The 13369-nt window shown below is 41.9% G+C and overlaps 1 protein-coding gene across 1 annotated transcript in view; it reads left to right on the top strand.

The window, feature by feature from the left end:
* Positions 1-54: 54 nt before the first annotated feature.
* The window catches only part of cacng2a (calcium channel, voltage-dependent, gamma subunit 2a), an 83860-nt gene continuing 70545 nt past the window's right edge, over positions 55-13369 (top strand). The window contains exon 1 of the mRNA XM_085272090.1: positions 55-2035. Coding sequence (XP_085128216.1) covers positions 1810-2035 — 226 coding nt within the window. The 5' untranslated portion in view covers positions 55-1809. The remainder of the gene's footprint in view (positions 2036-13369) is intronic.

Raw genomic sequence — 13369 nt, 5'->3', positions numbered from 1 at the left:
AGCAACTGGCCTCCATTGCTGCAGCGCTGAGCGCGCGCACACACGCCGACACTGTGGGCCTTTAAAGCGTCGCCAGAGCGGAAGGAGGAAAGTGACCCTCCGATTCAAGAGCGGCTTCTTTACACTGAAGGAAAAAGGGGGGAAACGGCTGGAGTGGATATGTTGAATGTATAGCGCTGCTCACATTGACATCGTGACAACACCAGCGCTGTCCGTGGATCTGTGCGAGTCGCTCTCCTGATTGTGTAATATCATTTTTTCACCCCCTTCCTGCAAAAGCGGCCGAACCTGCACCCGAGAGCGCAGGAGAGAGAGCAGCGGCAGAAGCAGCAGCAGAAGAAGAAGAAGAAGAAGAGGAGGAGGAGGAGGCGAGAGCAGGGGGATCACAGCCTTCATCAGAATTTATTTTTTCTTGTTATTACATGGCGCAAGGGCTATACAAACGGGACCGTCCTGGGTGTGATACTGCCACGGTGAATTTGGATATCCACGCAGCAGCAGCACCACCATCCTCCTCCATCCGCCGAAGAAGCACCGTGGGTTGCGACGGCGCCCACACCGACTCCTCATCCTCCTCCTGCCGGCTCCATGTCGAGTGATGGTCGGCTTGCCTTGCTGGATGCTCCCCGCTCTCTCCGGATCGTCGACCACCGAACCTCCTCTGACCGCAGACCCCCATTTTCGGCGGAAACCTTCCCAGAGCTATAGGGCTACATATGGAAACTGGGGATCAAAATTTTAGGAAAAAGGAAAATCTAAGCGGTTAATTTATTTTTTTTAACTAATTTATTACTATTTTTGTTAGGTTTCGATCTGGTTTTGAGCGTGTGTCTTTCTTTGCGCCGGCTAATGAATTAATTTAGTCGTTGAGCCTTGATTTCCTCATTCCACCGGGTTGATTTGTGAGAAGACAGATTTGCTTTTAACCTCACAATAGGCTGTTATAAAACACGCAGGGAATCGCTTTTATTTCCTCTCGACAGGACTCGAATCGGTCCGTTTGTTTACTCTTCGCTGTCACCACTAATATGACAGATTTAGATTTTGTCCTTCGTTTCCTTCCCCAGTTTATTTTTACTAATAAAAGCCACTAGAATAATACTATTAATAACAACAATAGTCTTTAGAATAGCTCTCTTTCTGAATACTTACTAGTAAACGTAATGTTATAGCCTTTGACTAAAGCAACTTGTTGTAACAGACGTATTGAACTGTTGTACTTCAAACCTGCCATTACTCCAACACCGCACCCCCCACCCACCCAGCCGTCTCTTTGCTCCATTTGAGCTCGTGTAAATTCAGCTCAGTGCTTATAGCTGTGATCTCTACAAGTCAACGAACAGGTTGTACAAAATCAGCCTTGCTTGTCTTTTTAGGCTCCTCTTAGTTACCCCAGGCTTTAATTAACCAGTCATAGATCTGTGTTAATAATCACATTTGTAGCTTTTGTTTTCTTGCTGCAAGTGGCTCCAGTGCTGGGCTCCATCTGCAGCTCCAGGCCTGCTGAGGTGCTGTCATCCTCTGCATACCTAATTTTTCCACACATCTTTTTGGGTGTGAAAGTTAAAACAAACAGAGAGGAGAGACTTCACCGCCTCTTCCTCTCTCCCCCTTCTCTCTGCCATAGTTAGTTTTTTCTCTTGTTTTGGTCCTCACCCAAACGCAACCATAAGGTTCCTACCGCATCCTCCGCCTCCTTCTTCCCTCTCCTTCCGCTCGAGTATATCCCGTTTTTTCGGTTTGATTTGGTCCCGCAAATTTTCAAATATTTACTTCCTATACATCAAGAGGAAAGGGGGTCCCCCTTTCATGGAATGCGGAAACATGGGTCTGTTCGACCGCGGAGTCCAGATGCTGCTGACCACGGTGGGCGCCTTCGCGGCCTTCAGCCTCATGACCATCGCGGTCGGCACGGACTACTGGCTGTACTCCCGCGGCGTCTGCAGGACCAAGTCCATGAGCGAGAACGAGACCAGCAAGAAGAACGAGGAGGTGATGACCCACTCGGGCCTGTGGAGGACGTGTTGCTTGGAAGGTAAGAGGAAAGTCGGTTCTTCTGTGGTGCTGTAGTGCAACATAAACTTTTCCAACGTGTTCATTTGCGTGCGTTTGAAGCCGCCCGCCCGAGAGGCCTCAGCACTGCCACGACACAAGTGTACTGTGGGAGGGGAACCTATTCTCTCTCTTTTTCTATGCTACTCAATGTAAATGAGATCCACTGCAGAGTTTCCCTGCAAAGGGTGTTTAAATGTGTGTCAAAAGCCAAACGATCTCTTAGGATACTGAATACGTCACTGACCTTCTTGGTGCCTCAAATGATACAATCTGATAGAAGGAAAGTAAAAATGCAACATGTGACCTGGCTGCTGCTTATGAGCTTATATGTGTTCTGCATTTATGGGGAAGGAGATTTCTACCTTATACCAAACAAATCAACGTGCTGTAAAGATCTGACACCATCATTTAGGTTTCATGTTCTAAATCTGTTTGAAATGAACTTCACTTTTTAGCACTTAGTTATGTTTTGTTGAAAAAGAAACAAAGAAATTTCACTTTTAGCCGAAATGACAAGTCCATTTTCCAGCAGGGTGAAACAGGTTTCTGTGAGGAAAACCCAAAGGACTACACGGATGTGCAGCTAATAGATGAGAACAATTCGGATTAGAATGAGTTTTTCTGAATTTGTGGATGGTTTCAGTTTTCATCTTTTTCATGAACAAACCAAAACTTATATCAGTAGAAATGGCATCTGCATCTTGCAATGGATCACAAGGTCAAGAAAAGTTAGCATGGATCCCAAAAAGTAGGCTTTCCACATAAATTCTGTCTAAAACTAATGTAACTCATTAAATCTCAGCAGTTTTGAGCTTTGGAAGAAACTGTTGTAACTTTTACCTGGTGTAAAATAAGCCCTTATATAAAAATCACGAAACTGAATTGCTGCACTTCAACGGTTAATTTTGGTGTTTAGCTCCTGCAGGCAGGCTGAATCAGGTTTCCGGTTGCATAAAAGTCACCCACACCAGTCTGGAATTGTTTATTCAGTCCGGCTTTAGAGTTTAAATAATAAATTAACAACACATTCACAGGCTGTAGGTGGAGATGAACCTTCATCATATATCACCCTGATATATTGGCATGCCAATAAGCTGGTCTAACCCTAATTAAAGGAAGCTGCAGGAGATCTGTACCTTTAAAGAGGATGTGACACCGGGGCAGCACGTTGGACAGAGCGTGAGGACCCAAAAGTCGAGATGCAGTCACATCTGTCAGCAGGCCTGACCTGCCTGACAACCCTGATGATGGCAGAGCAACCTTCGACCTCCCTGTGCCCGGTACTTTCTGAGATGTCAAACTGCCTCACGTCCTGAGTGCAGGTTTTCAGACGACCTCGAGTGTCTGCCCTGTCAGACGGCGGCGGCGTGTTTCCTGTCATGCCCCGGTGGAGGCGGTCGGTGCTGACTTGGAGTGAGGTGCTGTAACCTTGTGAGGGCACAGAGCGTTACAAATCTGTTCATCGTCTTAGCTGTGAGCCCCTGAAAGGCCTCAGTGGCTGACTTCATGCTCTTCCGCCCCCTGTGATAAGCAGCACCCTCTGTTCAAAGTTTAAGAAGAAGAAACATTTAAAGCCGCTATAATGAATATCTTTAAAATAACTATGATAAAATAGCAGTGCGAAAGAGGTCGCTTGTGGAGTAGGGATGAATTATTGACCAAATCTACAGCTTTCCTTGGCTTACAGAGCTTTAAGGAGAGTTTAAGGTCATTATTTAACTGTGGAGGCAGTGCACCTCCCTCTTTGATTTCTGCTCACTATGAAACAGCAGGTTGTAAGAGACTAAACAGAGGGCGAAGGTGGAGGAGACCAAAAACAGACCAAAAAACAGGAGTGGAAATTGAAAATTTATTAGCTGGATACAAACTCAGATCCAAGTGATTTGGAGCTGGATGTGAAAATAAGAATCTTTTTGTCAACATCCAGTTAAAGACTGATAATATATTTAAAGAAAAAACAAATATGTTGCCACTTCAAATGTTTAGACACAAAAATGACATTTAAATGATGTGTGAAACAATGTGCTTTTGCTTTAAAATGAAAAAAAATATATATATATAAGATTTGTCATGTTTAAAAATTCTCCCTAGTTGTGTAAAATTGACATTTCTTTCATTTTTAGTAATCATGACAGGAACAAATTAGGAAGTCAGGGGACACTGCTATAATGCCACAGAGTCCCTGTAGGGAGGAGGTTGGGGTGAATGAATATCCGAACAAAACATTTAAATTAAATATGGCTGAACGTTTCCTGGTTTAAAACTATTGTAGAGTGCCTTGAGGCCATCATTGTTGTGATTTGGCACTGAATTTTAGATGCCAGTCAGTTAAACATACTGAACGTTTCCTTGTTGAGTCTGATGATTTGCTGCTTTTTTGTCATAACTATTAAAGTCTGAATATAAAAGCAAATTAACAAGTATTTTATGCTTTTTCAGCAATTTCAAGGCAAAACTCTAAATAACCTGGAGCACAAAAATAATCATTAATTGCAGGTCTGCTAAAAAAAAAATAGACATGCCCGATATGCAACAACGGAAATATGTCACTCTGAAAATGAAACGTAAGGTAAAGAACAAGGAGTGTAATGGTATTCAAGTCATGCTGCTGTTCCTGTTAATGAGATTCAATACATTTACCCTTAAAAACACCTTTATTTGGTGCACAGCCCTTCTTCCGATCACAGCATTGACACCTCAGCTGTTCCCGAGAAGCTGCTCAGGTGCTGGGATCAGAAAGCTGCGGTCTCACCAACACAGCTCGAGATGTGAGGCAAAAGAGCTCAGCTGGCCTTCACCTGATAAATAAGAGGAATAACACTAAACACTGATACAGTGATTATATTAGTCGACATAGGATCACAGTTACAGCTGGAGTGTAATTGTGACAGTGACTGGCTTTTATCCCTGCCAGGCCATTATTTAATTGGCAAACAGAACAGCACGGAGTCAAGATGAGAGCAAAAAACATCACACTTAGACTCGCTGTGCGCGCATGTGTGTGTGTGTTCCTTTTGCATTAGCACAATGTGCTTCTTCCTTTGAATCCAGGATCAAAATGACAGGAAATAAACCCAGATTTGTCATTTGTGATTCATGAATGATCCCCGGCCCAGAAGAGGCAGGGGAGTGGAAAAATGGGGCCACTGCATTTACTCAGCGGGGTCAGATTCATTTAAATTCTAATTCAAATGACTTCCTGCTCAGGAAATTGGGTCTTAAAAAGCGAGTACATTTAATTATAGGTAGTTTGAGCAATTTTATACCAAAAATTGTGAGGGGGAAATTGAAAAATAGGAAAATATAGAGCGGATGCAGCTGGAGAGAGGCAGCGATAAGCACCAAACCCTGCCTTGTTTCAGCACATAGAGAGTCAGGAGGAGAGATATCAAGTTTACATTTCAGATGTTAATTAGGCTTCAATTTGTAGCTCCGCTCTATTAAATCAAAGTGCCAAGACGGATAGTATTCACGGTTCCCCGGTTCCTCTAAAGTGAGCTGGTGATCAGGCAGCGGCTGAGGCTGCAAATAGTTGAAGTGGTCGCTCCATCCTCCTCGCAGCAGTGAATGCAGACTGTGTGTTTGGCAGCTCGGTATCCCACACATTCTGCTTACTGAGTGTACGCAGGTAGGCGACCGTTTGTGTTTGTATAACAGCTACAGAAGAAGAGAACCTGTGAAAAAGCAAAATGGGAATACCCACACTGGGTGCACCTCGACCTCTGCTCCGCTCACTGCTTGTCAGAGAAACAGAAAAATCTTTCTCCTGTGGATCTACAGAAAACTGATCATTTACTTTCCCTCAGTATAAAACCGTGCAAGTGTGCTTTGGAGGTTTGCGCTGGGTAAAACACAGAATATCTCGTATTGATTTAGCAGATGTTCACTTTTCCTGTCTAAAGCTGAAATAACTGATCAGTCAACGCTGTTTGTTGCACATTTTAGGATTTGCTGCTTTTCTTTCTCAGAAATTGATTTGAACTGTTGTTTCAACAAATCGGCTTTATATGAAAATTGAAAAAATGTCACAACTTTCTCTCAGTGAGCAAAAGTGACACCAAAATGAGGCAGAAATGGAAGCTGCCATCTTGCACTGATGACTGGAAGACATTGTTCAGACTTTGGTGGGTTCAGGGGCATTTAAAGAAATGCAGTTATAACAGGATGCCATATGTGATTTTCCATCACTAAATCTTTCTCAAAAACAACAGCAAGTTGTGCAACAGCATTTAAAATGATTTTTTTTTTTATTTCTGGAGGAACAAATTTTTCCGTTTATTATGACACCGCATAATTTGCATCCAGAGCTTTTGCAGTAGCAACTTGGGACGCATTGAGCTAAGAGTGACGGAAAGCGGTTATTGCTAATAGTTTTCTAGATGCTGGCATTTACTGAGTTTTACAATATCTATAAAATAAATGTATATATAAATCTATAAACATTTCTATAAAACTGTTACTTTTTAGGTCACATGTGTTGTGAAGGTTTTGTGTTGTTGGTTTAAAGCTTTGACTTTTGTGTTGGCTTTAGTTCAGGATTCCTCTTTTGGTGTATTCATCACTGAGTTTGAGTTTGTGCAGCATTATCTGAGCACTGGTTTCTGTTTAGGCTCATGCCTCTAGTTTTCAGCTGTACCTCCCTCCCTTAGTTGCATCTTTGTGGTGCAGTGTTTCTTTGAGTCAGTCTTGTTAAGTGTGAGTTTTCTTGTTTCTGTGTTTAGTCGTGTGTATTTTGCTTCAGTATTTTTGGCTTCCTGTACTACTTTTCTTTTCTTGGATGTTTTGTTTTGGTTTTAACTTCTTGCCTGTCTGATCGTGCTGATTACATCCACCTGTGTCTTGTTCTCCTCCTGTTTCTGATCCTGTCTGTTGTCCTCTTTGGTTTTGTCCCTTCAGTTTCTTTGTTCCTTATCACTGTTCCCACCAATGGGTCTGTACTTCCGTTTGGAATTGCTCACCTTTGGATTCTGTTTTTTGTACTTAACTTTGACTGTGTGGCTTTACTTACTGCTTGAATAAAACCTTTCTTTTATGAATTTGGATTCACCTTTAAACTGACTCTGAACAACGTAAAGTTCAAGAGGCTGAGGGCAAAGCCTCAAAACCACATCTGCAGGCTCTATTTCACTACTGCTCACAAGCATTTATGTCAGCCTTACTTACAAATGATCTCATCATATCAGCAACGTGATGTGATCATGGTGTATCTTCATAGTTAATGCTTTATATTTTGGACCTAATATCATTTGAGTAAATAAATAGATTGGTAATCAATAAGTAAGGCAAATTTAGTCAAATCGTGCCGGTGCATTTATCAATATGCAGGCTGAGTTTTTCATCATGTGGCCAACAATTTCTCAAACATGTCTGCAGGTAGAAGAATTTTGTGTGTTTCTGTGCTTTTGCAAGAACATGCACATAATACAAAACTTTATGCCTCAGATATAGGACCCTTATTGTCAACTGCAAAATTCCTCATGGATATGACTAAAGTTCAAACGGAATGCGTCACTCTGTTCAAAGCTCTCTGGGGATGGATCACTTGCTGTTACATTCCTGAGATGTGATTGGTTCCAGGGACATCAGATGATTTCTGTTGGACCCCCTGAGGAGATCGTTTTAACTGGAACAATGTCATAATCAGCCAGCACATTACAGCACAGTTACCAGTTATGTCATCGCACGGATAACACAAGCTGCAACGAAGAGTAATAATTGATCAGTTGTTTTAGCATCTAACTCTTTTTTTTAAGCAAACCGTCACTTTTTCCATCTTTCCTATTCAATAAATCAACTGCTTTCATGCTTTTAGGATAAAGCAGCTCTAGAAACAGGACCATCATCATGCTTCAGGAGGTTTCTAGGACTAAAAAGTGCCTTTGATGGCTTTATTTTGAGAGAAACATCCGATTCTTTTATGCACTGCAAGTCTAGAAAACTTTCAGTATTAGTGTGAAAATACTAATCTGAAAAATACTAAGTACTATTTCTTAATATAGCTCTTGATCACTTAAATGAAAACACATTAACGTGGCACAATTTTAGGAGTTTCCTTGAAAAGGTTTAAATTTTTATTTATTCTGTGTCCGTCTTCCTTCAGTTTTTTGATCCTCGTGTCAAATGTTTTATTAGTTTAGGTGAACCTGGGGCTTTAATCAGTCCACACTGAACAGTGGCTTAATTTTCTTTTTAGTTGTTTGATTTTATCTAGACATTACTTTAGTTCTTTTTGGTCCTTTGCCATTCAGCCTTAAACCAGCATTAAAAGTCCAGTGACTGCGGTTCCACATACACACAGATGTGGTTGCACACAGTGTGGGTGCAGAGAGAGATTCAGTTGGTGAAGCATGAACGGTGCAGAGTAAACATGTGTGATGCGGATGAATTGGTCCCTGGAGGCCGCCGCTCCTCCGTCCTATCTGGGACGTCTGTAAAAAAGCCGCCTCTGCTCCTCCCTCCTCGTGCACGTCGCTCGTAATCTGAGGCATTCGTCTTCATTACAGCGCCACCCTCAGGCTCTACCGTGGCTTCAGGATGAGGACACAGTTTAGGAAGAGACGTTGGAGAGAAATGGTGCACTTCATGATGAAAGAGGGCCACATTTTTCTTTTGTGCCTGGACCTAAAGCAGTGAGACTAATCTAAGTCTTTCTAGCTGTGTCCAAACCACAAAAGCTAAAATACAATAACTAACTAAGCTGTGAAAGTTTTTTCACTTAGTGTTCGCTTCTTCCAGGGTTTACACCGCCTCTCGCCCTTTGAGAGCTGGCACACACTCCAACCTGCTACAACCCTTAAACTGGATAAGCAGAAGAGAATGGTGGGATGGATGGATGGATGGATGCTTTTTCATCTAATCATTTGACCTATGATTTATGAAATTTCAAAGAAATACCCTTTATATTCTAAAGTCCCAGTTGGTGTCCTTAAATTTCCTGTTTTGTCTGAATCACAGTCCAAATCCAAAAGAGATCAGGTTCATTCTTGTTGCATAATGTTGCAGGTAAAGAAAATATATTTAGAATATTTGTAGCATTTTTAAACAAGACTTTGAACCTATGTTGTTTGTGAGTCTGTACATGCTCGCAACATTAATATCTTTAGCAGGTAAAATATCAACCTGTTCATCATTCTAGCACAGCCTATGTTGAACCTATATTATCAGGGAAACATAAATATGTTTCACAAAAGCGTTTTTGTGCCAATTCACCCAGCATCTGTTGAGATCAAGTAGCATCCTCTGGGGATGAAGGCCATCGCAGAGGTGCAAAAAAACTGCTGTTGAGGCTGGCTCCGAAAGAGAGTCATCCCTAAAGACCGTGTTAAAATGTCCAACTTTATAGCAAAGATATGCATGTGTACAAAAACAGGGCATTTTTTTGTTATGTTGTTCTTCATGGCGGCTGTGTGGGGGCAATTTCTTTAAATTCACTGATACAGGCAGCTGTAGAGTATAGCTGCTGGCTAGGCTTCAACTGAACTTCAGTTTAACACACACTTTGCTAACATGTTAGCTACTAACAGTCAATCCAAAAATGATCACATCTGTCTGCAGAAAAGCACCAGAGCAACATCTGTAAAACCAGGTTAGCCATAAAGGTATGCAGAGTTATCAAATCAGGGAGGTGACATTTTTACAGCCGCTTATAGTCGAGGCATCAACCAACTGATCTCCGTCATGGGTTATTAAAATGTATCCAGTGGCTGATCATTCAAATGGGTGCATATTAAGTTGGCTGTGGCTGAAATGGTAGAGAAGGGCATCCTCTGATCACAGAGTTTATTGTTCTATCATCCCCAAGTGTAAAATTGGCCCTTAAATATCTGTGCTGCCAGATGTGTATGCGCTCGTGTGTACTCATATTGCTAAGGTGCTACATATATACTACCCAGCATGCTTGAATTTTGTGCTGCTACTCAGGTTTTTTTCATAAGGGCTCTAAAGAGTCAAAGGCAACATGTGGGTGTGTCTTTTTGTTGTTATGTTAAGAGGTGACGTACTATAGGAGACTTACACAGCTCCTGTCCATCACCCCAGATCACAGTTCACGATTCCTGCCTCATGATTTTATGTATTTGTATGTGGGAGTATCTGTGTACTGCACATTGGTGCATCTGAAAACACATGTGGGAGTCATTTCTGTGCATATTGTGCATGTTTGAATAGTGATGTTTGTGCTCAGTGCATAACAGAGAGGCAGGATGAGATAAAAGAAGATAGCAGTGCAGAGTGGCAGAAAAGAGCAGGATTAGTCTCATAGTCCAATCAGATAAGGATTACCCAGCTGGAGCATGCCCACCCAGGCTAATGCTCTGGCCCTAAAGTGGCATTACACTGTATTATGACACCGATCCCCTGTACGTACAGCTGCATGGGACGGATTACAGTTACAAGTCGAGGGCAGCGTAGATGGAAGCGAATACGGCCACTTGTTGGAGTAAAAACTGAGCCCCCTCTCCTCCGACAGTATCGCTGCTCTGGGCTGCCTCCCCCCTTCATCTGATAACACACTGTGTAAAGTGACTGAGCTCTATTGCACTGCACTGTCAATGCTGTGCAGCCGGCGATGGATGGGCTTCATTTTGCCCTCACCGGAGCTCCGCTGAGACAGCACACAGTCACTGACGAACATGACTATTTTATTGGTCTTCACCTTGCCCTCTTTATTGCCCACTAAGGCCAAATTACAGACCAGACATTATCAGATTAAGCCCGGGCTGCAGACAGTCTAAGAACAGTGCAGAACTCTGGCCTTTGGCTGTGATGCCGTTAAGGCTGTCGTTTATAATTCTCACGGCTACAACCAACAGACTCAGATATCAGTGTAGAGTTTATTGATTACGTGTCTGGTTGAGATCATTAGACAAATATAGTCTGTCTTCAGTTTATATTAAACCTGATGTCTTTATCTTTTGTTTCAGATTGCTTTAAGTCTGCTTGGTTTGTCCTTACTTCTGGGACCAACATTTTTAAGTTTGCTTTACTCCCGGGGTCAAAAACTCATAACAGTGCAACAACTTAACAGAAAATAGGCCCAAAATGGGATCCAAATAAACACAAAGTAGCATCCAGAGAAGTTTTCTTCCAAACAACATTTGGAACAGAGTCTTGTTGCTAGCAGCGGTCCTTTAACTCTTTGCACCATGGAGGTCACTGCACCGAGACCAGACTGATGAGAATTAAAGAGGCTGCCTATTACTACTAAGAAATTGTTCTCCAGCGAATGAACCCTTGTACACTTGTAAGACTTTTGCTTGGTTTTTTTTTGATTGGATATATTTGCCTTATTTAGTAATTAAAAAGAATTCCTGATTTGCAGGTATTAATAATGAATATTTAAGGTGGTATTTTAGCTGTCAAGTACTTTGTCACAGTTATGTAAAGGAGCTGTGTTATCACTTACCTGTCACTTACCTTTCCAGAAAGTCTTTGATATAGCACCAGAACCAGCTCTTCACCTGCTGCAGGTTCTGGTTAGAGCAACCGTCTAGCATGCAACTCCAGAGCAGAATAAACACTTCAATCCACAGCTGTAGTCTGAGATGATGGATTTCAAGTTCAGCTGAGTGACTGTGTGGAGAGGGTGCTCAATGATTGAAGGCTGCCACAATCGACTGTGGTCAGCGAGACACCCAGCAGGGAAACACAACACAGCAAAGGCGTGGACAGAGTGTGGCAAATCAGTTTCAATCACTGTCCTGGACCAACGAAGGAAAGCTGTAAATAAATAACGCTAACACGAGCAGCCAATTATACTTTGGCAGCAGACAGACAAAGTTTGGTAAACACTGTCCCCGCCTCACCCTACTGCCTGAACTCTTTCTGCACTGACTCCACTCACAAGTTCTCCTTCTTCATGGAGGTGAACACTGCATCTGTCCATGTTTTGTTAACCAAGAGAAGAAAACCCATAAACATAACCACACACAAAGCATTTCGATAGCTTAACACTTGTAGGGAAGTTTTATTGCATTTACAGTGCTGAAAATACGCAAGCCAACTTAGTCTTATGTATAATCTGCTATCATATAAACTGTATGTAACACAGTATTGTGACATATTTCTGTTGTGCTTTGGAGATCCAAAGCACAAAATACAATCGTAAAATAGAAAAAACTGAATTTTACGTGCTAGAAACAGTAAATAACTCATATGTTATAAATATTAATTTCGTGAAATACAAAACAAATTGAAAACAAATGTATTGAATAAATAAGTAATGGGTTAAAAGTAAGTTAAGCAATTTCTAAGAATGAACAAAATGTGGTTAGACTGATGTTTAAAGCTACATTTTAGACACCTTAATTTTAAAAAGCTAGCTTAAAAAATACATTTCCTTCCCAGTAAATCAAAGTTTGAAAAAGCATTAGTGCTGAACAATGATAGAACCAAACACATCCATCATCAGTCTTATTATTAGCCATGTCGATCATTACATATCCCCTCTCATTCTCAGACAGATCCCTCGTAATGAGAAAAACATTTATCCTGAATTATGGCAATCTCGATTGAACCACGGAGGTTTAAAGCACACAGCAGACATCATTCTGATTCCCTCCTTGTACATTAATAGTGATGGCTCTTTGTGAAGCTGCATTCGGCTGTCCTGATGAAGTCTCTGAGATTAGATGGACAGCCAGAGGAGTGTGATGGCACGGTAATTGGTTTAGTGTATGATTAATGCCTTGGATGGCTTTGATCAATGAGAGAGGGGCTGTAAACTTCGGTAGCACTCTCCCATAAATGCTGTCGCCCTCTTTGCATGGAGATGCCCCCCACCCACCCGTACTCCAGATATGCGCTTTAGCTACAAATTAGGAAAAAAGTCAACTACAAAGCATTAATGACGGGACATGCTTTGAGGAGGAGAAACATCAGTTATTAACCGCTCTGACCCCCAACACCTCCTCGTCCTCACAGCCAGAAGGGCTGCATGTGTGTTTCTGTGTGTTGTTGCCACGTGATATTTTTTAGCTGCAGTTGGTCCTGTTGGGTGGGGTCTATCTTTATCCTACATGACCAGAGAACAAATCGATATGAAACATACCCAGGGCCAATCTTTGTGTAAGCAAACTGTGTGGCACCACAACTGTGGAACCACGACTGCTGGCCGTCTGCTCCTAACTCCACATATTTCCATGACAATTGGTAGGACATATGGATTCGAAACAGAAGCCACCTCAAATCTGTATTTTTAATAAAGATTCTGATCAACATCTGCTGGTGTAAGAATTGTACTGTTACCACAACATTGCATTGATATGCTCTCAGATTAAAAGCACTTTATGCAGAGATGCATAAAGAACTGCTGATT

The sequence above is a fragment of the Mchenga conophoros genome, linkage group LG4, assembly GCF_057382185.1.
Source record: "Mchenga conophoros isolate Kocher_MC1m ecotype Shallow Benthic linkage group LG4, M_conophoros_male_GT1.1, whole genome shotgun sequence".
NCBI lineage: Eukaryota > Metazoa > Chordata > Actinopteri > Cichliformes > Cichlidae > Mchenga > Mchenga conophoros.
The sequence above is the reverse complement of the archived record's forward strand: the minus strand, read 5'-3'. Positions and strand labels throughout refer to the sequence as shown.